The sequence below is a fragment of the Haemaphysalis longicornis genome, unplaced genomic scaffold (assembly GCF_048455015.1).
Source record: "Haemaphysalis longicornis isolate Haplotype H1 unplaced genomic scaffold, Haemaphysalis longicornis Haplotype H1 scaffold_11, whole genome shotgun sequence".
Taxonomy (NCBI): Eukaryota; Metazoa; Arthropoda; class Arachnida; order Ixodida; family Ixodidae; genus Haemaphysalis; species Haemaphysalis longicornis.
The window spans coordinates 33,764,146-33,789,245 of NW_027526214.1; the positions used below are offsets into that span (position 1 = coordinate 33,764,146).

The following is a 25,100-nucleotide window of genomic DNA, read 5'->3' on the forward strand; positions in this document are numbered from 1 at the left end:
TCACACCTTTTCAGAACCCTGTAGTGCCGAAAAGAGCTTGTCAAAGGCAGCATCCTGACCCCATGCCTTTGGAAAGAGTGTCACTTTTGTCGAAGGTTGGATGCCCGCTACATCTTGAGGAGCCGATGGGCCACTGCCTTTTCTCGTGCCACGAAAGACGAAAGACACGGCGTTCTGAACCTCCGCCATCAAGCCCGTAACGTTGGCGATCACCTCTGCGGGAATGGCCTTCTCGCCTGCAGACAAAGACATGCACGATTACGAAAACTGCCTTCGCTGTAGGAAAGCGTCGCATTAAACTTCGCTTATCATTGTTCTTCCAGGTCTTAGAGACTACCGGACTACCTTTTCTGCTTGAGTTCGCCGTTGTTTTGGAAAATTCACATTCCGAAACAGCATACCTCAGCCGAGTGCATGTGGCATTTAAGAATAGTCTTAACAGAGGACAAGAAGAAATTGAAGCATTACTTTATAAAACAAGCGGATGAACGGGTCTCACTGCACTGCCTGTCCCTGTTCTAATGCCTTCTCTCTTATAACGAGTGAAACGGGTTACCGCAGGCGCTTGAGTGGAATGGAAATTTATGTCACTACATTGGCCGTGGATGGAACCTGAGAGGTGACGATCACCCGCCAGGTGTGCCTACTAACGACAGCAAGTTTACATCCCGTGGCACACTTCCTTAAACGTCTTTATTTGATAACTACAAAGTCTAGAAACAAAAGCGTCGAATTTCTTACTGCGGCCCAACTTTATCACGACGTGCTGCCTGTATAAATATTAAACCGAAGGAGTCAATAGCTACAAAACGCCAAGCAATCTTCCCCCAATCGGATTTAGTGGCTCAAATTACGTAGATAATAATCAAGGCCTTTTTTTTAAATATGCTGCAATAATTTGTTCTTAAACATGCTTGGTTTGTCTTAGAATGTTCAAAGGTGCCACCCTTTGCCATAGATCCCTGCAGTGTCCTTAATAGACGTTCTTTCATACTACAATTGAGTAGCCCTGTATGGTATACTTATTTGTCATGAAGTTAATGGTTACCGAAGTTATCACTTCTAGTTTTTAGAAAATTGGGAATAAGCGGCCAATGCGCATACCTAATGCTTTCGTAAGCAATAAAACACATATTACATCTTTTTTTACAATACCAATGGCCTCAAAAATCGTAGAAATGGCACCAATATACTTGTATAACACGTAGTTGTTTTTGATCAAATATTCTAAATTAAACAGATGAGAGATCGATAAAAACCATTGATTTCTAATTGCCTTCTTTATTAGGTAGTATTGGAGGGTACGTCTGAGATATATACAGTCAAACCCGGATATATCGAACTCGCAAAAAACGGTCATTAGTTCGATATATCGTATAATTCGATATATAATGTTTAAAGAATTTGGCAATGCACAGAACGTACCTCATGACTAACTGTTGTTTACTTGCAAGATACATGCTCCGCGGGCACACTAGCGCGAGAAATAGTCTCCGATCTTCTTTTGCTTCATCATTTTCGAAGCATTGTTGAGCACACACTTTTCAACATTGTCAAGTGACTCGAAACAGCTGAGCCCACAGCCTTCTATTGCCGCGCAGTGGCGGCGAAGAACGCTCAGCGCGTGAAGAGCATCGGAACATGGGGGCGGGGCGGAACTCGTCGAGTCCTCACAGTTGCTGTCATCGGCGGGGCCTTCCGTAGCTAGATCGGCAACGATGTCTTCATCGGCGAGCTCTCCGGTAGTTTCAACATCGTCATCGACGGACACAAAGTCTGCTGCTGCAGTCCCGTCACAAATGGCACCCAGGAACTCGGACAGCTGGCTGAACAAATCATCAATCATGCGTCGTCAACCGCGAAAACACGAAAAGGGAAGCATGCGTAGAGGCGAGGGGAGAGAGAGCCCGCCGCGCGAGACTGGCGAGACAGCGGGAGAGTGTGGTCCAACCACTATTTCCAGGGGGTGGCTGTCAGAGCGAGCGAGAGCGCGAGCGCTTGGGCTAAGTGACTTTTCAAACTGGGGGAGGAGGCGTAGGAAGCTCGCCCATCTGCCGCGCGGGAAAGCCAACTTCGGGGGCAATCTTCCGCTGCCGAAGTTCGATATATAGGTTGCGGCTGCCTTTTTTGTTCGATGTAGCCGTGCTTTTTGCTATATATTCTCCCGGTAACATTATAGTGCACAATAATTGTTCGATATATGGGATAATTCGATGTAAACGGGTTCCATATAGTCGGGTTTGACTGTATATATTGAAACAGTGGTGGAGGATGAAATCCGTTTAACACCGATGAAACTGGGGGGTTGTCACGTGAACCGATGGTGAGGTTGTCTTTACCAGCTCAGAGAGATGGACGCAGGAAAGCCGTTGACGTGTTCAACAAAATATACAACTAATTCGCACTCAAAATAAGCCTTGCGCAAACCACTCACTAAATAAACTGCACAAACTCAAGAACAATCAAACCTCAAACTCAATGTACCGAAATAAAATTCAAAGCAAACCCCAAAAGTATCTACAATACAGTCCCACACAGTAAGTTCATATCCACTCATTACATCGAGTCCTAGTTAATGACTTTCCCTCCACAACTCCTATAGTTCTGTTCTATGACTGTGTCCCTAATGGACTGGCGTACCCCACTGTCATCGGCGTGGACATTTCGCCCCCGTTGCGTGGCCGCGAGTCGGTGATAGCCGTCCTCGTCCTTCTTTGGTGCCGGCGTTCGATGCGCGCGACCACTCCTTGGACGGCGTGTGCTCCGCGAGTCCCGGCTGGTTTCCTCGGTGGCTACCACCTGGTAGTCGCTGCCGCTGGAGATCCCAGGTAAGCTTGGCACGAACGCCACCTTTGGGGGCCGTCAAGACGAACGTCGACGGAGCGTGGACGTTGGCCGCTGGTGCCCGATCGCCGCCGCTGGGCCACGAAGACGCAGTGGCTCGTGGTCCGCCTTGTATACCGCAGCCGATGCGAAGTCGACGCGCTCCCGCCAAGGCTTGGCAAGCATAGTCGTTGGCCTGGCCACGTTCCCCTGGCTCGTTCTTTGGAGCTCGCGTGCTCCTGTCGCCTCCTGGTTTCTTGCCGCCCGGGTTCTGGCCTTCCTGTTCTCTTTGTGCGCCCCTATTTTATCCCCTCAAGCTCTCTCGTGGCGTACTCTCATTTGATCCTTGCCTTTCCCATGTCCATATATGGCCATGAAGCCACTGGTCTCTGGCGCGGCGTTCTCTGATTGGATGACCAGTGCGCTGCCATATTTTCCCATGACGCGTCGGTGTTTCCGCGTTGGCGTTCGCTCATTAGTGCGCTTCTGGCGCGCACTTCAAATTTACGTTCCTTTGTTCTTTTCTTTCACTTTTTTGGGGGGTTTTGGTGCATCCCCTCTCCGGGGGTGCCCTGACACATGACAGCCGTGCGCAGGGCGTCAGAGGCGGGGAGCGGTCAGCCCCCCGCGGGTAGCGAGCAGAACCACCCTCTTTCTTCTCTTTCACTATTAACTGCTGCTCAGTTCTTCAACATTGTTTTCTGACGTAGCTGTGGATCTGCACTTTTCGTGGTACCGATACCACGCTTCCATAGTGGCGATGTAGGTAATATCTTTTTGTTTTCTAGTTCGTTGACAGTAATGGCTGGCATGGTGCGCAACAATTTCATGTTGTTGTATATTATCCAACCTACTTGCTTGAGAATTAACAGGGCTTCTATCTACTTTCTCAGAATGTCAAAGCAAAGTATCTTTTGACATTCTGGCCGCGCCCGTCATCCTTTCCCCATCGCCGTGCGTGCCTTGTTCCCCCAGCTCGATGTCACCAGGGGCACCATGTACGGCCTATGGGTGCCTTAAATTCTTACTGCAGCTCTTGTTTCATATGCAGCAGGGGCCTACCCTCATCCAGCCCTATTATTTCTCTTTCCAACCCCGCTCTCCCATTTCCTGTGCGTTTTGTGTTCCTTGCCATCATTTTCGGTGCTTCAGGACTCCATATAACACATATTTTTTTACTTTCTCTTAAAGAGTGGTAAGATGGCCGGTTACTACTTAATGTAATTGTATGAACTCCTTGCAGTGTGTAATATAATTTTATTATGCTAGGTTTGTCTCGGTGCCATTGTACAACAAAGAAAGTGATTGGTTATGGCTATCCCATTTTTTGTCGTGCAAGTTACAGGGATTTGCTGCAAAACCTGGTGTTGTTTAACGCAAAAGGCTATTGGCGGCATTAGAAGCACCTTCAGCTGAGCGTGTTTAAAGATACTGTTGGAGTCACGTGTTTCGGTATCTTAACTTGCCCTCGGTGAGTCATTGTAGGACACGTTGCGTATTCCTGAGTAAACGTTCGATGCGATGGGTTCCGCCAAGCGAATTCAGTAGGATTGGGACAGATGCACTGCTATTATGGTTTTTCTGATAGGACACAAAATATGTACAAAGCGCCTAAATACATCGCCGTGGGGAGCTACTGTAAAAGATGTTCGAACCACATGAATGCTGAGATTTCCAGGCGAAAAACTGCGCATAAGCGGGACTCTGAAAATACGACGGATGCGCAGGTAGTGTCTGTCTTCAAGGTATCATCTGTTTTGTGCAGGTTTTCGTCCCGAATTCTAGCATAGCATAGACCAACGAAAGCCTTTAAAGTTAGAGTGCTGTAGCAAAATGGGCATAGAATTATAAAGTTTAAGTACCGAAGTGTCACGCCTGTCGTTACGGGCGTGTCAATACTGGCATCGCCACCATCGACGGTGTGCTCAAGTAAAGTCAATCTGGTATCTCATCAGAAACACCAAAGCAAAGACAGGGAAGAACAGTGGGCAAGGGTGCAGCCAAGCTAAGGGATATTTTAAAGGAAAATATTGACGGGGTTGAAGACCGTCAAAAAAATATTGTCGTGGGATGCCTCAATATTGCTTGTTTTGGGAAAGAATGTCGGCATTGGTTTGAAGATATTTAACTGTACAGCATGTCTTGGCAACGCAAGCACGAGGTTATTGTTTCGTAGAGAGGGCCGTTTTGATTTGCAGCAAGTCAGGAAACTAAGCAAACACAGAGACGCATTTCGGCGCCGTCAGCACTCTCTGCACGAATTCTGAGTGAACGTTGATGCAGCCGCTTCCTTTAGCCGAGGCGGCACCAAAAGGGACCTTGATATGGAGTCTGTCTTGACTCCGCAATTTGTCTTGACTCCGTTCGTCTTGACTCCCTTTGTCTTGACTGCAGTTTGTCTTGACTCCGGCGCTGGCAGCATTGGAATTTATCTTTGTCTGATCTCGAAGGTCGGATGCACAGAGAGAGCCATTTTTTGTGTTGCTACCTGCATGGCTAGGAGTCTCGCCGCTCTATGTTCCGTAAAATACAACGCAGGGGAGGTATAGTATCTGCGCTGTGACAACAACGCAAGACGTGCATCTGCGCTGTTCTTACAGCGGATAGACTATTTTTACTCTAATCGTCTCCTGCCCCTCATTATTCGCCAAATTTCCACCGTTGGTCACGATGATTGGTCGTTCTGGAGTGTTGTGGTAATGCCCACGGGCGACCATTTTAAGAGTGTAATTCTTATGAGGGAATTTCCGTTCTTTGAAACACGGAGTGTAGCTTCAGCGAAATCTACGGAGTCTCTATCAACACAAGCTTTCACCGGTGCAATCGATCGGTTTTTACTTCATGAATAGCATAAAAGAAAGCCTGGTCATTTTACTGTATTCAACAATAAATACTTATTTCCGATAAGAGGATCTGTGGGTCAAAATAGAAAAACTGCAATACAAGCACTTTAAGCATGTAAAATACTCCTAATTCTAGTGTCGTATGTAACACGGTACAATTGCAGCCTTATTCTAAAGGCGGGAGACCAAACAAAACAGGTACGTTCGCAAAACAGAAGACGAAGGGAGCGTATTTGAGATAAAATTACGTGTTTATGTCACGAAAATACGTAGCACGAAGTTAGGTGGGCACATGAGATTGAGAAGTTTGTGGGGATAAAATTGTCGCAGTAGCATAAGACCGGGATAATTGGAGATCTGTGGTTGAGGCCTTTGCCCTGTAGTTGGGGTGGAAAGATTCACGGTGACGAGGACGACGACGTGTTTTATAGTTCTGAAAGAAGGGCTTCACAGCTTTCAGCTTTTTATTCACACTCAAGAGTTGAGTTGGCTTATGAACTTTTGAGACTGAGTTCCCCGGAAAGAGTGAGCCAAATGACGACACACGCTCGCCCGCACATTATATTTTTCGACTTAGTTCCTCTCGTTTTGGCGATCTGATAATTATGTGCGTTTTCTTCATTACTTGATCTTGAGTGGTACCGTAGATTAGAATAAACACGAAACTGCCACTTTCGCAGACACAGGTACTTATTTCGAGAAGATAACAAATTGACGAGAAAGCTATTCTCCTAGAGGGGAAGTCTACTACCAATCGAATTCACCGTGCGCGTCACAGAATTGTAGATAGTGGCATATACTGACCCACGCATATAAAATAATTACAAAAGCACCCAATTTCGTAATATACGCATCGCAGTTGCCCTAAGCCACATCAGCTGAGGCTGGTAGATAATGATTCTCGTTTGCAGATAAACAAACACGAAATGTGGTTAGATTAGTACAGGTATTAGCCATTACAGTGAGTGATCGCGAGGACGCGGGGCTGCCGTCACTGAAATATGACTATACGCGCTTTATGCGTGAGATGTCGCAGCGAGCAGCAGAGATGGAATCTTTACTTATTCAGCGTTAACGATAGCGCCACCACCTCCTAGGTTTATGCAAACGCCATGTACGGCCAGACTAAACTCCTTTGTCAATGCTCCAATATTCTCCGCAAAAAAATGACACGTGAAGGAATTTCTCCCTAAAATTTGGAACACAGGCTACAGCGTTAAATTAGTGGAGGAGGACTTCTATTTTCCAGGATTTGTATTGCTATACAACACGAAGTAATCTGATAAAGGAAATGTGTGACAGCCTACAAAGAATTCTTGGTGACAAAAAAACAACAACAATATTCCAGGCAGGAGGCGGAGGTTTTTCTCTCTTATTTTTAAAAGAGCTTCAATTACATGACATTATCGTACTTTCTTTACTCTAAACCTACGCTAAAAAGATGCTTTTGGAGTACATTGAAGTACAGTGCTGGCTTCGCCCCAGTACATCATTTACGAATGTATGCACGTTCTCTAAAAAACTGTCTCTAAAAAAGTATGCAAACGTCTTGGCATCATAAAAGACAGAAAGAGAGCGAGAAGAGTTAAGGTAGGGAGTAACTGGGGAGGGGTTCGAAGTGGCGTGGCAATAAAAATCCAGCTGCTGAAGAACTAGTTTTTTTAAAGCTCTTGTTTTCGTTAGTGGTGGCTGAAGTCAACCCAGAAGCAAATGCGAACGCTGCTAACTTTGATGCCTGGTAATCCCAAGCACCATTTGGCTGATGCACGAAGCCCTAGCCAGTAAAACGTCTATACTTGCCTTCGAAGAGGTCAAGGGTCGCAAATGGGACGCCGGTGACCTTCGCAACCAAGCCTTCGCATTTGACTGCGGGGGAGTCCTGCGAGTGTGAGAAAAGAGGTGACTAGTTTGTGTGCACACAAAAAAATAGATAGGGCGCTCATATCGGAACTTGGTTTGGTATCACTCATGAGTTATCCTCAACCAAGGTCTTCTTCGCGAATGATAGTTCACCATTAGAGTTTGTTTCGTTCCCGGTGGACTCTGAACTGCGCAAGCGCAGTGTTATGCCAGAAGAGTTTTCGACTACTGCTGGAATATTGTAGTTTCAAAATATTGCTGCAAAATATCCACAGTACAGCCGACTATACTGATGGATGATTCACTATGCGCTTATGGACTATTTTATTGGCAGTAGTCATAGCATATTCTACATTCACAATAAAAGATACCTTAAAACTGTGTAATTCGGAATACACTTCGAGATTTTTACCTAACATTCTCCCTATAAATCACCCCTCGACCTGTATACCGGTCAGTGGAATAATATTAGTGGTCATCTGGCAATAAGCCAGCCCGTTGTACCCATCTAAACTGCAAAGGAACCATCGCCACTGGCATCAATCAGGCGCCGCCATCTTTATTTTGTGGTTCTTATTTGATTCTCTCGCTGTCAGTGAGCGTGTGCTCTGCATGTGCGTGCTATTTTCGTCTTGCTCATGGCACGTTCAGCAACTTAGCCTCGCTTGACCACAGCATTTAAAAAAAAACTCCACATACTGTGCCAACGGCAACGCGTCCGACTAAGCCAACGGGACCGCGTCCGACTAGCGTAGGTTAAGTTTATTCGAAAAGACTGCACGCTACCGGAGTAAGTTCAAGAGGGCAGCGGTCAGTTAGCAATGCTCGGAAGACCTCGTTCCGTGAACGTCGATCTGTGCTGCTGGCACTAGCAGACATGGTTGCGAATTTCGCCCGCGAGGTTCTCCGAATGGATGGCCGGCGACAACCCGAAAACGCCTGCTGGCCGCCTGCACAGACCGGCTCTGGCGACGATGTGATCATGGTTCTTTTAAGCTTGGAGCTGACTTGCTGATGACATGGTCTTGCGAGCGTTTAAATAGCGCTCCATAAGAATAATATAGGCAAATAATAGGCACACTGAGCAAATCATAGGAGTCCATTAGAATACCAGCGAGGTTCAAAAATTATTGATGCTAAGCTTATCTGAGGTTTTGACAAATACTGTTGGGTTTACGTATGTACTACATTGCTTTATGAACCTTCGTTTGCGTATGCGGCATATGTGTTATTTAGAAAGTGCTGGGGAAAATCCATCTTCGCACTCTTTTCAAGTTCCAGGCACCGACACATAGAGTTAGTGTTAAAAAACTCCGTTGCGATATGGGGTACCATTGACCTCCACTTTGAACGCCCAGCGACTATCGAAGCCCGTAAAAACTACAGTTTTCAATTAGATTAATTTGCACTTGAAAGCATTATTGACAGTTCTTGTGCACTTCTGTGATACGAGTTGAAATTGCAGGATTTGATCGAAAGAGACATCGGTCTGTCGATGTTTTAAGATGAAAAGATTACTACCTTATGGTCTACGGCATGCGGCAAACAAACGGCGGTATAATTAAAAAAAAAACAAGTTTATTCACACGTATTATTTTATAAAGTTTTGCACAGGGCCTTGGTTCTCAGATGGGGTCAGATAAAAACTGGTCCGTGAAGACACTTCGGACTCCGTGGGTCCCTCCGCGATACTCCCAAGTTCCTTTTTAAAAAAACAAAAACCCTGCCGCGAACTAAAAAAAGCGGATTTGCCGCATGATATCTACAATAACTTCTCCGCAGAGCACAAATTGTAAAGCTGGCTTTTTGCACAACGCTAAAATTATGCAGAAAAGCCACACTCAAAAGGCGGGCATCTAGAGATGTGTATGAGCGACTTTGGCTGCAAGGGTTAATTGCGTGAAAATAGGACACGTATCACCATATTTTATCGTGGAGTCGCTCACCACGTTGCAAGTACAGAAGGAGTCCTCGGCACGCTACCAGCCGAGGAACACTTTCCTAGAAAATCAGTGGTCTGGCAAATCCGAAGTCCTGCGGCCAGCCCTATTTTCTTCGCAACCCCACGCACTTAAGTATAATTACAAAAGTTTCGCCTCTAAAAGAGACGTCATAACGAAGAGTGAGGAGGATCTATAATTAATCGTATTCTGGGCCGCTGATCTGCACAAATACAGTCAATTGCTGTGTACACAGGTAGCAATATGACCCAACTCTAGCTCGCACTCCCATGCTGAAACTCCAAGGTGTTTATCAAAAACACGCTACCGAAGAAACAACAAGACAACAGATCTCAAACGGAAAACTTGCATCACTCAACAATCAAACCTTGCGTGCTCCGTAGGAATTCCCAGCCAGGCAATGCACGCGTAAAATTAAGCTCTGCGCAGAGGATTCGCTTATTTGTAGCCGATGCCGGTATTCGAAGAAGACGGGCTCCACAGGTATTACAAAAGAGTCATCACTCACTACTTCGTGAACATATCTCTGCGGTAGTGGCTACAGCCGTAGACCCGCGAGGAACCGAAACGTGACTGCATAGTTTTAACAACGTAATCCGCGTGGACACATTTTCGCGTTCACCGCGTTTAAAACTCCTGACCGCTCGACTGACCTCACAGTTCTCGTGTCTTTACAGGGAGCTTCTATCTACCATCACTCTTATAACACCCTCTAAAACAATTATCGTCGCCTCCCTAACACGGGACCAAAATGGTGCCACTCAGGTGATAAAAAAAACACTGGTAAAAAATGCTATACACTTTGCCCGCTCATCTCCGCCCGTTTCAGGAATAATACGCGACATCCAGACTTTCCTAGAAGCGACGGAAGGAAAAAAAACGTTCCCACACGTGTGCTCCGCACCCCCAGCGCACATCAGCCCAGCCGACATAAAAGAAAATAAACAAACAATCAAAACAAGTAAAATAGCCCATACACCATCTTGAGCTAAGAGAAAGCGCCCACGTTGCATGGCCCTTTTTTGGAATGTATTTACTGCAATGCTTTCCCGCTGCGGCCTTGTGATACCGAAGAACACAAAGGGCACAAGCCGTATACGCAGCCACAGCACGCTATGTGTAACAGCGTAGATCAACAGTATCGACAGTTGGACTAGTTGGTATCCCTCCATCCTAAACAGCGCTTAACAACACAACGACGAAGAAGAGGGGACCGCCATCTTGTGTCCTCTTTTCTTCGTCGTGTTTTTAAGCGCTGTTTAGGATTGACAGCGTAGAACCATTGCAGCAATATCAGGTGAGTCGCGCCGTTTTCAATATAGGGCGGTACCCGGCAGTGTTCCCCTAACTGCGTGGCGTGATTCTCCTACCGCTTATTTATCGAAGCAAGAATCAGTCGCTAAAGAGCAAGTGTAAGTGGCATGCATGCAAAACTGGTTGGCCGCGCCTGGGCTGTGCGCAGTCTCGAGAGCAGGCTCCGCACAACCAGACGGCGCAGCGATTAGTTTTCGCCAGCGCTGCCGTGGTTCGTTTACTTCAGCTCACGGCTGTACATATAAATGTTTTCCTTGTTTTTTGCTGCATAAGCTGAGTTAAAATTCTAACGTGTGTTTCGTCTCCTCTTAACCTTTGTCTCGCCGTTTATGTTCGCTAGTACGATGAATCCCTTAGTTAGCAACCAACTTGCCCAACTTAGCGCCTCAGGAGGCCAAAGGGTGACTAAAGGATGCCTGTTTTATTCAGAAATTAAGACTGATTTTTTAAATTACTTATCTGCTTGTGATCGATAATATTGATTGGTAAGGGGACGTAAGATAAACTAAGATAGGCAATTGAGGATTATTATGAATGTGCAATACGGTAGAATAAAAAAATTAGGATGTAATAGTGACTGATTTACCAGTTTGTAACAATTAAGGTTAGTAAGGTTGGATTGATGCCGATTAGGATAGATTACGGAGAATGAAGGTACTGCATAAGGTGGATTAGTACGTGTTTGAATAGGCCGAGATGAGGATACCTTAACATCAATTGAGAAGAATCATCGTAGAATAACGTGGGAGTTAAGGGAACAGTACTACTAAGGTGTGTTAAGACAATATGAGAAATAGGCTAGATTTACATAGAACTAAATGCATTAGTATTGATTAGGGTGGAATAAGGCGCCTAAAAAAGTGCAGAATAGGATGAACCGTCAAAGGTACCGCTCGAAATCGTATGCCAGGCTTTTTCCTTCAATGTACATAGGAAGACTTATTATCCACGAAAGGTTTTTCATGCTAGTCTACACAAGATGCATGTTAAAGTGATGACACATATCGCGTTGAGGTCTAACATGTTTTGGACGGGGTGCACCTTTAGTGATGATGGCGTAGTAATATTAGGTACACTTGCTCGTTCGTTTTTTCAAAGCCTTGCTCTTCTAGGACATGATGGAGATCGGTGTGTTCGTGTTCGGGAATTAAGAAGCATGACGCCTTTTCCATGCTACCTTCGCCTAAAAGCTAACATAAGGCAGAACGAATTCAAACCTGGTCTGCCTCCTCCCCTACGTAAATAGTTTGCGGAAGAAGCGTCCACGTGTTGCTTATAGAACAATATACAATACAGCACCGCGAGTTTGTGTTCTCTTGTGTGATACAACATTTCACTATCCTTCGCGTGCGAACAAAGTATTCAAAGCACGGGCTGATTTTTTGAATAGCGCTGTTTAATACAAGATTCTGCGGTATGTTTTGATTCTTGAATTAGTAACACAATGCTATGCTCTCCGTCGTAACTACCGGGTATACACCGCAATTTAGGAGGTTAGGCCAAACGTAACGCTTCGCGCTCTTAGATGTCTGCTGGTACTCAAAGATTTGAATACAAATTGCAGCAGTTTACTACATTAGAGGAAGGCCTCACTCTATGGTTCTCTTCCTCGAACATTGTTGTGCCTTTGTTCAATCCTGGAAACTGACCTTCCGGAAAAGTGTGAAAAATGTCGGTCTTTTTTGCGCTCTCGTTAGGATTCCTCCACCACTTTTCTTTCGCGTGTACATGGCCGAAGCAGAGCTAGCTCTAACGAAAACGGCGGTGGCTGGGCCGTCTGAGGGGGGATGGCGTAACCATCTATCGCGGGCACTGCCAACTCCACGTATGCGATTTCATCAGAACTGACGTAATGCTCTCCCGACGTGCCACCCCGCGGAGCGGAGCCAGCGGAGCTCATGGAGGTTGCGCCGGAGCCGGACAGCGCACCGACGACGGAATGAGAGCTACGCAAGCGGGGTACGCCATCTGTATCGGCCACTGGCGACTAACTACAAGAACTAGAACTTACCGCCGGCAGCAGCATGAGAGCAAGCGACGGCGAACGGATTCAGAGGACGCCGACGAAGCCACAGTACGCAAAGCGGCGTTTCGAGGCCGACTGGCGCAGCCAAGACGCGGATGAGGGCGCTTAAGGGGAACTTTGGGAGGGCCCAAATACTCGCGCCAAACGGAAAGCAGCGCTACAGCGCAGTGGGACGTCCGCAAGATGGCAAGAGCCACTGAGAGCACCGAACTCGGCACCTTTGTGTTGTCAATACGACCCAAGGAGCGACGTAGTATCCCATCTCTGAACCCCCAGGAAAATAAACGGGCTATCGTGCCCTTTCGCAAAGCCAGTAGTTAGCGAAGCAACAACTTCTGCGCTTAAAAAAACTGTCTAACACCCTCACTGTGCATACATGCGACGTGAAGCAGGCGTCGGCAGTTCTAAGACTAAGTGCGTTAGACACTCCATTGAACCCATTCTTTCCCGTGACTGAACACCATGTTCCCAGTGACGGCATGCCGCACGGTGTCATATATGACTGTACTCCATGCGAAACGTCAGAGACGTTGGTTGAAGTTTGGACTCCGTTAGCGTCGAGGTGCTGCAAGGCCGTTCAATGCGAAAGAAATTGGCGGTGTTGATCAAGTTTGCGTCGCGTCATGCACGGTGATACGTGGAATACTGGGATTTTCTGAAACGAGTTAGCCCGTGTGAGTCGCGATCCGTGGCGTGTTTTCATTGTCACGGACCAGGCCACAAGCAAGATATGTGCCCAAAGGAGAAGTGTGTTGGCAGTGTGGCTCCTCCCACGAGGAACCGCCAGAAGCCTGCCCTCAGAAAGACAACAAAGCACTGTGACAAGTGTGGGAAGGATCATCATCTGGGAACCGACAAAAGGTCCCCAGCGCGTAGGCATTTCAATAACAAAGTCAAGAAAGCGACACAGAAACGTCATTCACGCCGCAAAAGTCGATGGCGAGAGGTATTCACATCGTCTGCAAGCCGGGAAACCGACACACTAAACGGCACGAGCTCGAGCAGAAAACCGTGAAGCGGCCGCTCGCAAAGACTACGAAAAAATTCCCCGCATTTCCCCGAGGGGAAGAATGTGAAAGTGCGAATGCACGAGTTGAATTTGCGCGGTTCGGTAATGTTCGCGAAAGAGAGATCACACACACACACACACAACTACAAAGAAAGAAAGATGCATTTATTCACAGACACCTATTTGTGTTGTCGTTGTACTTGATTGCTAGAGCGGATCTCAGCTTTGAAATTTCGTGTCAGTACTCCTTTAAGCGGGTGCATTAGCCCTTCTCACGCCCGATTCCTGGCCAATCCCCCACGTGGGTATGTCAGCGGCCAGTCAGCGCGCGCCCATCTCCCCCCGTTGCCAAGGAAGACGAGGAGATTCCTGGCCAATCCCCCATGTGGGTATGCTATGCGGAAATCGCCGGTGGACGCAGGTTCAGGGTCGCTTAAGGAGTGCATTCGCACTTAAAAGCAATTTCTCAGAGCCCAGTGGCAATCAGTCGATGCCTCAAACCAACGCACTGTCATACGCGACGGTAGCGTACGGATTACAAATATCAGCCAGCAAGACGGTATCATACGGCATTAGTTCACGCTCCAAGGAAGAAATGGAGAGTGAGCTGAAGCAACTGGACAATGAAACAGAAGATAGCACTCGGGATTTCGAAAACACTCTAGAGCGCCTGGAGAAACAACTTTTGAAAATCCAGCGCTCCATATACGCGGCTCGTATAAGATTCCAGGAACAGCTCAACGCGCGAAATGAGCAAACACTGGTCCTTCATCACCGACTGAAAGAATGGAAGAAGAAAAACGCGCATTGAACAGGCGAAGTCGAGGCAGTCCGCATCGCCCAGGAGAGCCCTAGTCGCCGCTCCTCCAGACGCGCAACAAAAACTGAAGGCAGCAGGCAAGTCTACAACTGCACATACTACTGCTCAGCCGACGACTCTACAAGAGCAGCAGTCAGAACAAGCACCTCCCCTAGCTTGCGAACCTCCTCCGTGGGTCACATCATTCCTTCAAAAAACCAGGGCACGGAGACTGGCCACTAGGGGGCAGATCGTCGCTGTCACGCTCCGCTTCGGCTCCCCAGAAGAAGTTAAATTCGGCCGAAAACTCATTGGAACCGGATGAAGCCCTATGGCGACGCCTTCCTAACGACAAGTGGACTACGAACATAACAGTTTTGTTCGCCGTAAGTTAATGATTTGATTTCTACAACCCTTCGAACTTCCGAGGCAGCGAGCCGGAGTTAAGCCTACTTGGAACGGCGGGAGCACCGGCGCTGCTTCGCTGATGCCCACGTCAGCTACGGCTGCTATGGCTGCCGTTGAGGCGGGATCGGCGATGGACATCTCCGCGCAGCCTCCCGTAATTGAAGAACCGAATGACTACGACTTCGAGAACGAGGAAGACAAGACTCCCAAGGAGAACTGGATAGACGTAGTGAGTAAATCTCAAAGGAGGAAGCAGAAGAAGCCGAGCGCAGCGATAGGAAACGAGCTGGGCCTCTCGAAGACTTCACCCAAAGAGACCAACGACACCAAGCGACGCGACGCACCCAAACCTCCACCGCTCCCCAAGCATGACTTTAAAATGGTAATTCGCCCATCGGATGGCCTCGATTTGCGCAAGTACCAAGCCTGTACTATCGCGGACAGTATTTTGCAAGAAGCACAACTCACGTGGAAACAAGCGGATATCAAAATCAGGATCGACCCGGCGCAGAACATTGCCACCGTCAGCACGCCGAACGAGATGGCTGCAAGGAAACTGGACGGCATAGAAAAGTTGAAGCTACAAGGCAGGTACTACCACGTCAATCATTACGGCCTCTTCCCGCACGACTCAAGTAAGGGAGTCATTCACGGCATCCCAAGCCACCACACTTCAGAAGAAATTTTGGACAACCTTCGGATGCCAGGCTACGAATTCGCAGCATGCCGGCGCCTAGGACAGTCAAGCTCCGTAGTTGTCACTATCCTCGGTCCAAAGGTCCCCTTCTACGTTTACTACAGAGGCGCAGAGACACGATGCTACCTATATAAGAAGACAACACCTTACTGTTACAAGTGCTACCAACAAGGACATCGCTCAGACGTTTGCCCCACACCGGACGTAAAATCGTGCGAAAAGTGTGGAGTGCGCGACCCGCAACCGAATCATTTGTGCAACCCCAAGTGTGAACTTTGTCAAGGCGATCATCTTACGGCTACCAAAGGCTGCCGTTCAAGGTTTAAAGAGCCGTACCTTGCACGTCAAAGGCGCCGTGAGCGGGAACTCGACACCACCCAAAGATCTAGGAGTACGACCAGAAGACCCCAAGGCAGCGGCCGTTCAGAATCATCGACCCGAGGTAGAAAGAGCCGCTCAAGGTCCAAATCCCGGACTAGAAACTTGCCACCGCCGCCCAAAGACGAGGTGACACAGCAACACCAGGTGAGCTGGGCATCAATTCTCTCTCCCACTACTCCCCCCGCCAATGCTAAACCCCGGTGTAATGAATGCGAGAAACTACAGCATGAGCTACAAACACTCAGAGCAGAAATCCAAAGCCTCAGAACTTTAATAACAAAACAATCTCCGCAGCAATCGGCTCCCCAACAAGAACAAACAGTTGTGCTCGAAACAATCAAACCGCAGGCAGAACAGCAACAGCCCCTCACACCTCTACAACCAGCCAGTGAAAAGAAACGCAAGGTAGAGACATCCCAACCCGTGGATATCGGAGAAGAAAATAACTTCATAACGAAAGAAGATTTGCAGAATGGCCTGACAGAAATACACGACGCGGTGCGAGATACACTCCCTGCAGTAATTTCCCAAATGAAACAAATCAGCAGTCAGTTGACCCAACTGACGGAGCAAAATCAAAATCTGGTCGCCCGGGTAGAACGCTTGGAACGACAACAGCAAACGCCCACAAATCGCTTTGCTCGAAGAGAAAAGCCATACAGCAGACCAGAAACGAACGATGCGACACCTGCGGACACCAAAAACACCGGATATGACGACTCACTCTAAAACCAAGCCGCTGACGACTCCCTCTAAACCCAAGCAGCAACCAAAACTAACTATTTGGCAGTGGAATTGCCGCAGCTTTAAAAATAAAAGAGGCGATCTCCAACAGTACGTTTCCCTCCTCTCTGATCCACCAGATGTCATAGCCCTTCAGGAAACGACCTCAATCGCTAAACTGCCCGGCTACTTAACTATCACCACGCAGAACGGGAGAGACGTGTGTACGCTCATTAAAAAGGACATCACGGCCATACAGCATCAACTAACTACTCATAGCCATGATAACATTCTCGTCGAATTAATTCCTCAGAAGACAAAGAAGAAAAAGAGCACATTTGTCCTCAACGTATATTGTCGCCCTAAAAACCACGCCATTGGATTGGCGGATATTATTCGTCAGGCTAAGTGTATCGCAGCAGAAAACCCTTTCATAGTCACCGGGGATTTCAATGCGGCAAACCCCGCCTGGGGATACACATACCAAACAAAGAGGGGTCGCGAACTGTTGACCATCATGGATGAAGAGCAACTTATTCTGCTTACCGAACACCACCTACCGACCAGAATCGGCACGAGCACGGTGAGGGACACCTGCCCCGATCTTACGCTGGCAGCCAACGCTCCGAGAGCCACATGGCATAACAGAGAGGATAATCTCGGAAGTGACCATATGATTATAGAAACTGTGCTTCCGGGACCTCAATATAGGAGAAATCTAGGCGCAGTCAAATTAACCGACTGGAATAGCTTCAGAAAGGCCAGAAACCAGGCGCAGCAAGAAGAAATCAAGGACATTGGACAATGGGCACAAACGCTAGCCGCAGAAGTGAACACCTACACCAAGAATATTCAGACAAGCATCGAAACGCCAGCAATTGACAACCATCTCGCACACTTATGGGAGGCGAGAAATAGCTTAATGCGGAGGTGGAAACGCCAACGTCATAACAAAAAGCTCAGACGACGTATTGCGCAAATCAACACTGAGGCGGCAACATATGCAGCAAAGTTATGCCACCAAAACTGGGCCCACATGTGCGATGGCCTCAGTGGCAGACTTAGTACCTCCAAAACGTGGAACCTCCTTCGCTACCTCATAGATCCTGCCCGAAGTAAAACTGAAACTTGCAAGACAATGGAAACGATAATGCATAAATTTCAATAAGCGAGCAGTCACTCATAACTGCGCTTAGGGACAGATACCTCCCTGAAGTACAACAGGATCAGCTCCCTGATTACACAGGATCCCCGAACTTGGAATTAGACAAGCCCATCACCACGGCAGAGGTACGAGCAGCACTTCTCAAACTCCGCAGAAACACCACTCCCGGCAAAGACAAGATCACCAATAAAACACTGATGAACCTCGACGACACTTCTATAGAGCTCCTCGCTAACTATATGAACGAGTGTTGGACCAGCAGCAAGCTTTCCAAAGAATGGAAAGAGGCAGAAGTGAGGCTCTTGCCAAAACCGGGGTAAACACCATGTATAGAGAACCTACGCCCAATTTATTTAACATCTTGCGTGGGGAAACTCATGGAGCACGTCGTTCTACAGAGACTTCAGAACTACCTCGAGGACACCGATCGCATTCCACACACAATGTTTGGATTCCGGCCAAAGCTATCGACGCAAGACGTACTACTACAATTAAAAAAAGAAATTTTTGAGACCGCAAGCAAAAATTCACCCAAGGCAATTCTCGCACTTGACCTAAGGGGAGCATTTGATAATGTAGCCCACACAGCCATACTCAGAAATCTCGCCTCATTAGACTGCGGAGAACGTACATACGGCTACGTTAGAGATTTTTTAACCGCCAGACAGGCGATCCTGAAAGTAGGCGACCTGCAGTCCAACCCCCACAAATATGGAAGCAGAGGCACGCCGCAAGGCGCTGTATTATCTCCGATGCTGTTCAACATCGCAATGATAAACCTGCCCCAAAAACTTGGAAGCATTCCAGACATAAAACATGGTCTTTATGCAGACGACATCACAATATGGATAGCCAAAGGGTCGGAAGGGGAAATGCAGGAGAGATTGCAACAGGCTGCAGATACTGTACACACGTACGCGAAAGAATGCGGACTCGCCTGCGCTCCCCAAAAATCTGAACTCCTGCTGGTGCAAAAACGTCGTCATCACCTATCTACCTCGTTCTACATAATGATGGACGGTATACGCATAGAACCCACCGATCACATCAAAATTCTCGGCATGACCTATCAAGAAGACTGCAAGAACACCCGCCTACTTCAAAAACTGGACTCATCCACTGCTCAGATTACAAGAATGATCCGCAGAGTATCGACTCAAAAGTATGGCATGAAAGAACAAGATACGATAAAGCTCGTTCAAGCATTTATAATTTCACGCCTCGCATACGTAACTCCCTACACGATCCTCAAAGCAGCAGACAAACAAAAGCTCAACACCCTTATTAGGAAAGCTTACAAACAAGCCTTGGCCCTCCCACCGACAACATCCACCGAACGTCTTGCAGCACTAGGGATACACAACACCATAGAAGAAATCGTGGAAGCCCATCTCACGGCGCAGCAAGTCCGGCTCGGCCTCACAAGCACCGGTCGATCAGTTCTGACCTCGTTAAAGCTTAACGCTCTCACGGAGACGGAAGATGCGGGCATAGTCCCTCTAGAAATCAGGACAAGACTGAAACTTCACCCCTTGCCGAGGAATATGCATCCCGAACACCATCAAGCACGAAGAGCGGCTAGGGCAGAAGCTCTTCAACGTCAGTACGGAAAATCCGAGGAGGTGGTATACACTGACGCCGCGGACTGCCCGGTATAAAGTAAAAGCTGCGGTAACCGCCACACCCCACTCCCTCCTCAGTAGCCTAACATTACGGAAGGCAACAACGCTGCAAGCAGAAGAGACGGCAATCGCCCTCGCAATCGCCCAAACCCGAGCATCCACCATCATCACGGACTGCCAAGCCGCATACAGAAATTATGCGGCAGGAAGAATTTCCACAATCGCTCTCGGCATCATCCTTCAACACCCACCTCGGAGAAACATAAGAATAATCTGGACCCCAGCCCACTCTTCTCTCTGCGGAAACCAGGCGGCGCACGCCTTCGCTCGAGATTTGGTCAGCCGAGCACCGTTAGAAGAAGAGGAAAGGACAATATACCCCCTTCTCACGTACAAGGACATCACACAACATTACAGGCTTGGCCGAATGCGATACCCTCCAGTTTCTGAGCAACTAACCAGGCCCCAACAGACTGCTCTTCGTCAACTCCAGACGAACACGTACCCACACCCTACGAGGCTGCACGCTATACACCCCACCCTCTATGATCCCCTGTGCAGACACTGCGGCGTCCCTGCCACGCTTTATCACATGGTATGGGAATGCCAAGTTAACCCCCACATTGACCCCATCCCAAACCCCTCCCGAGAGCAGTGGGAGAGAGAACTCGCTAGCTCTTGCCCCAGCAGACAGCTGCAGCTGATCGAACGGGCGAAGACGGCGGGTTGCTCCAATGGTGCCCTGGACTGAGGGCTCCACCCACAAGGCTTTTCGAAGCAATAAAAGTTGTACTCCTCCTCCTCCTCCTCCAGGGCACAGTCCACGCAATTGCAAGCGCAAGCAGAAACACAAGCTATACAAACGAACCAAGCTATACAGAAGTGAACCGAAATTCACCAGTCACAGCAGGAGCAGAAAAACCAACCCCGAGAAATCCTTCAAAAACAGCAGAACCAAGTGGCAGCCGTTGTGATGAAGTGGAGGTGGACGACGAGGAAGAGGAGACCGAGCGCGCGGCTGCAACGAGTGCGTGCAGAAAATCGAATAGGTCCGGGAATCAGTGGACGCCTCTGACGCGCTGGGCTGGAGAGCTTGGCCCTGTGATTGTGTTCGGGTGGGAACCTGGGTCGCAACGGCTGCTGTTTCCGTGAGCCTTCCGCCGCTGATCACGACAACCCGTGGGCTCGCCTGCCCGGAGATGGTGACGCTCTGGGTGAGAGAGCGCGGGTCCGGCTTCCCCTGGAGGTGAAGCCCTCCGCTCAGCCCGCTGCCGCGACATCGAGCCGTGACTCATATGCAAGGTCGACGATACCTGCCTGATGTCCCGTTCCTGGATGCGACGTGCCCTAGTCCCGGTCATCGGGCCAGTCTCGGCCCGACGTCTCCGTCGACCCCGCACGCGTCGGGACATCAACACCCCAAGGGGCTGCGACAAACCCCGCAGGGCGTCTTCTTTTCTTTAGTGCGGATATTTTCGTGTTATCCTCCTGCCTTCTTTACCGCTTATATCTTTAGTCTCGCGTCCTTGGTTCCGTGCGCTATGTTCTGCTTTTTCTTGGCTTATGCGTGAAGCATCATTTAGTCGCGCACGCACTGGCCACTGACTCGTGACTTTCACGACAATACTGGGCCCATTTATTATAGCCCTACTATTACAGCATGGCCAGCCAGCCCAACATCAGCCAGAGTAAACCGACTGAGTGAACCCCCAAACGTCATAAAGTGGAGTTGCCGGTCACTGAAGTCGTGGGCTGCAGAGCTTGGAGCACTTTTCAGACACGTTGGGCAACCGGGGGCCATTCTACTGCAGGAGACAAGAGGTATTATTCCATGTATCCAGGCAAACGAAGGGGAATTTTCAACCTACAGTTGTGCACACGCAGACAAAAAAGAAGAAGAAGGTTCAGAAGCCAGACGAGGTAGTTAAAGCATAGGCGGCAATCTTCATATGTAGAGATGTTCCGCACGTGAAAATCGACACTGAGAAGTTCTGCAACGAATACAAGAGGTGGTTCCCGTGCAATGTCAGCTTGGTGGCGGCCAGACAAACCTGGTGTCAGCCAACCTACGTCCCGAGAGCAGCTGCTACAGAAAGGGCAATTAGGACACTGAAAAGTTCGCTTGGCTACGCGAACTCCGACATCGGTACCCCAACGACCGATTCCTGGCCGGGGGGAACTTCAACGCTCGGCACAAGAGCTGGGGATACGACAAGGCATCGTAGAGGGGGCGCCGACTTTACGGGGAGGCTGAAGCGGCAGTTATTACGTTGGCCAACGACACAGACTATCCTACTCACCATGCATTTCACTCCAAGCAGCGCGACACCATACCAGATCTAACTTGGAAAACGACCAGCCTTTTAAGTGACTGGAGCTGCGGTCCCCACCGAATGGGTCGCGACCGTTATGCGATCTGGATTCATCTTGAAGTACGAACCACATGACGGGAAAAAAACGGATGACCGCAGCTGTCCACTGGGACAGGTTTCGATCCGGCTTGGATGCTTACGACGAAGACGTCCCGTTTCTTCAGAAGCTTTCCAGAGCTGGCCGGTAGGCCACTACAGAGATTTAGGTGGATGAACATCTTCCTACACCCGACAAGCACCATCTCAACCTTTGGGACCCCCGCAGCCAGCTGCGTCGAGTTTACCTCGACCGGGGAAACGGCATGTCGACCTTGTCAAGGTGCGCAATTAAACTGCACAAGCGCGCCGTTACGCCAAATGCTCTCTCGGGAATGATGGCATAACCATTGCGCCTCGTTTAATGAATGGACGGGTGGGAGGAAGCTCTGGAAGACCAAAATAGGCTATGTCAGGCAACCGCAAGACTGGTAACACTGTCAAAAACGTCAGGCTGGCGACCGGCGACTCGGCGTCCAACTTCAAATAAAAGGCAGCAGAGACGCTCTTCCCGCTGCCACCAGTGCCATCAGATCCCAGAATTTATCAACGCAGAGCACCTACGCCCGACAAAGATATTGAGTCGCCTTTCGATATGTGACATTTATTGATGGATCGGGAATCTGTCATCGCCAAGAGTGCACCACAAAAGGATGGCATTACCTAGCATCGCATCACAACCTTAACAAACACGGGAAAATGCAGTTACATGAAGAAATTATTCAGCTGTGGCTGAATAATTCACTCCGTTGTGACTTCGGTTCCCAAGCTAGGGAAGCCAGCCATTAGCATCAGTAATGTGTGGCCCTTCTCGCATTCCTCAACCACGGCCGCTGTATTGAAACATGACTTGTTTCCATCGAGCGGCCGTGCCTCAACGCGCAGCAAGCTCTTGAAGTTAATGGTTCTCACCCGGCTTAACTACCACCTTGAAGAGGCACAGAAAGAACCCTACTTCGACCCGGGTCAGACAGGATTCCGACCAGTCCGCTGCAGAAGGGACAGCCTTTTTCTTAACCCGTCGTTGTCTTTAAAAGCAGAGAGTTGGAAAAAAATACACCATCTTCCCGTAGGGGAACCCTAAGTAGTATGCAAAGCAGCCATGGAGTCGATTCAAGTGCCCATCAGTTTTCAGTTCGTCGTTGAGCACATGGCTGTTTCGCATACTACTCAGGGTTCCCCTACGGGGAGGTGGTGTAATTTTATTAGATGCGACGGGGTATGTCCCTCCCTTGTCGTTGTTGCGCCGTCCACACCCCCACTGCGCTTGCTCAGCTTGCTGAACGCCCGGTGGTGTCTTACCATTTAATGGCTCCTGGAGTAACAGTGCTACCGGTGTCCTCCTGGGCTGGCCCTAGACGAGCCGAGCATGCACAGTGGGGGTGTGGACGGCACCACAAGGGAGGGACATAGCCCTGCCCATGAGATGCTGGAGCGACAGTGTTGCCGGTGTCTTCCTGGGCCGGTGGATGGATGGACGACGGATGATGGAAGACGGATGACGGAGCCGAGAGCAAGAGATGCTTTGCATCTAAAAGTATTCCTGTCATACTGGTAGCCGTCAACCGGTGGAAGGCGTTCGATACCGAAACGGACGATGCAGTAATCTCTGCACTCGAAGACACGAAGACATGGGCCCGGATCCTCAACTTTGTCAGATAATTCCTGGAGGGACGCACCATTGAGATTCGGAGTGATAATAGGAACCCTACGATTTACAGCAGCATCATTGGCGTTCCCCAGGGGGTCATACTGTCGCCCACGCGGTTTAACCTGGTGATGCGAGGGCTGGCTACACGTCTGCGGTGAATTTATGGTGTGCGCCTCACCAAGTACGCCGAAGATGTGATGCTGTGTGACGCAAAAAAAGACGCAGCCAAGGCTATGCAAAACGCCCTCAATACCATATTCGACTACTTAAATAGTACGGAAGTGTCACCGACGAAAACAAAATTCATTCTTCTTGACGGCTCCACGGCTGAGACCGAAAAGATCAAGCTCTGCCTTGCCGGCCTGACATTCGAAAGAGCTTCAGACCGGCACATCAAGATTGTTGGCGTCTCGATACATGAAAGCGAAGGAGCGGCAACATGGCTGCAGCAGCCCGAGCATAAATGGAAACAGCTTCTGACTCTTGTGAGATGCATAACCCAAAAATCCGGAGGCGCCACCACACGAACAGTTCCTACCGTCACACTGGTAATACTAACGTCAAAAGCTCATTACGGCGCTGTGTGTCTTGACATGAAAAAATCGCCATACGACAACCTGGAAACACTACACTGGGAATGTCTTCGGGTGATTACGGGGCTGCCAGCCATGCCCGGGTTGAGGAGCTGCACCGCTACTCTCGCATCCCGCCGCTCATAGACATCATCGCAGAACGCAAGGCAGGATATGATCGCCACCGTCTCTACACGCGAGCGGGACAGTCGCTCCTACAGCTGGACAGGTAACAGCTGGGTAAACAGATAGAAGTTCTCCGCGCTATCACTTCCTGGGACGACGTCCACGTTCGTGTCACGTAGCCAGTCACGTGCCGACACGCGAAAGGGGATCACACGGCCTAAGGAACCGCCCTCGCTGAGGGGATTGACTTCCAGGACAACGCAATCTTCACGGACGCCTCCTGGGATCCAGATACCTTCCGGGGAGCGGTCGCTGCCGTCCGATGACAGCAGTCGGATGCGCAGGCGTTTTAATACCGCCAAGGCAACCTGTGAGGTCACTTTAACTGCAGGCCATGCTTTATGCAGTGGAGAAGTTTGACTAAATGTGCAAGGACCAGTCCACTCTCTGTGCGACGTAAAACTTCACTGTTTTTACTGACTCAATGGACGTCCTAAAATATATTACGAAGACACCTAGAGCCGGGACGTTGGCGCAGAACGTGAACGTCGCTTGCGCAACCCCTCGTGATCTCTACGGCGTGACGGTGCGGGAGCGGGAGGACGAGGTCCTGGGGCATGCGGGCAGCATCCGTGACGGCGCCGCCCATGACACGGCGAGGGAGCTGGTACGTTTCGACTCGTCCCCGCTTGACGTAGACCCTCAGGCGCCG

The 25,100-nt window shown here is 49.0% G+C and overlaps 1 protein-coding gene across 1 annotated transcript in view; it reads right to left on the bottom strand.

Annotated features, from left to right (window-relative positions):
* Window positions 1-25,100, bottom strand: part of LOC144160615 (uncharacterized) — an 88,909-nt gene continuing 63,809 nt past the window's right edge. Inside the window, exons 9-11 of the mRNA XM_077691852.1 lie at window positions 7,467-7,545; window positions 1,675-1,782; window positions 1-236 (exon numbers count right to left, since the gene is read on the bottom strand). Of these exons, the coding sequence (XP_077547978.1) occupies window positions 1-236; window positions 1,675-1,782; window positions 7,467-7,545 (423 nt within the window). The remainder of the gene's footprint in view (window positions 237-1,674; window positions 1,783-7,466; window positions 7,546-25,100) is intronic.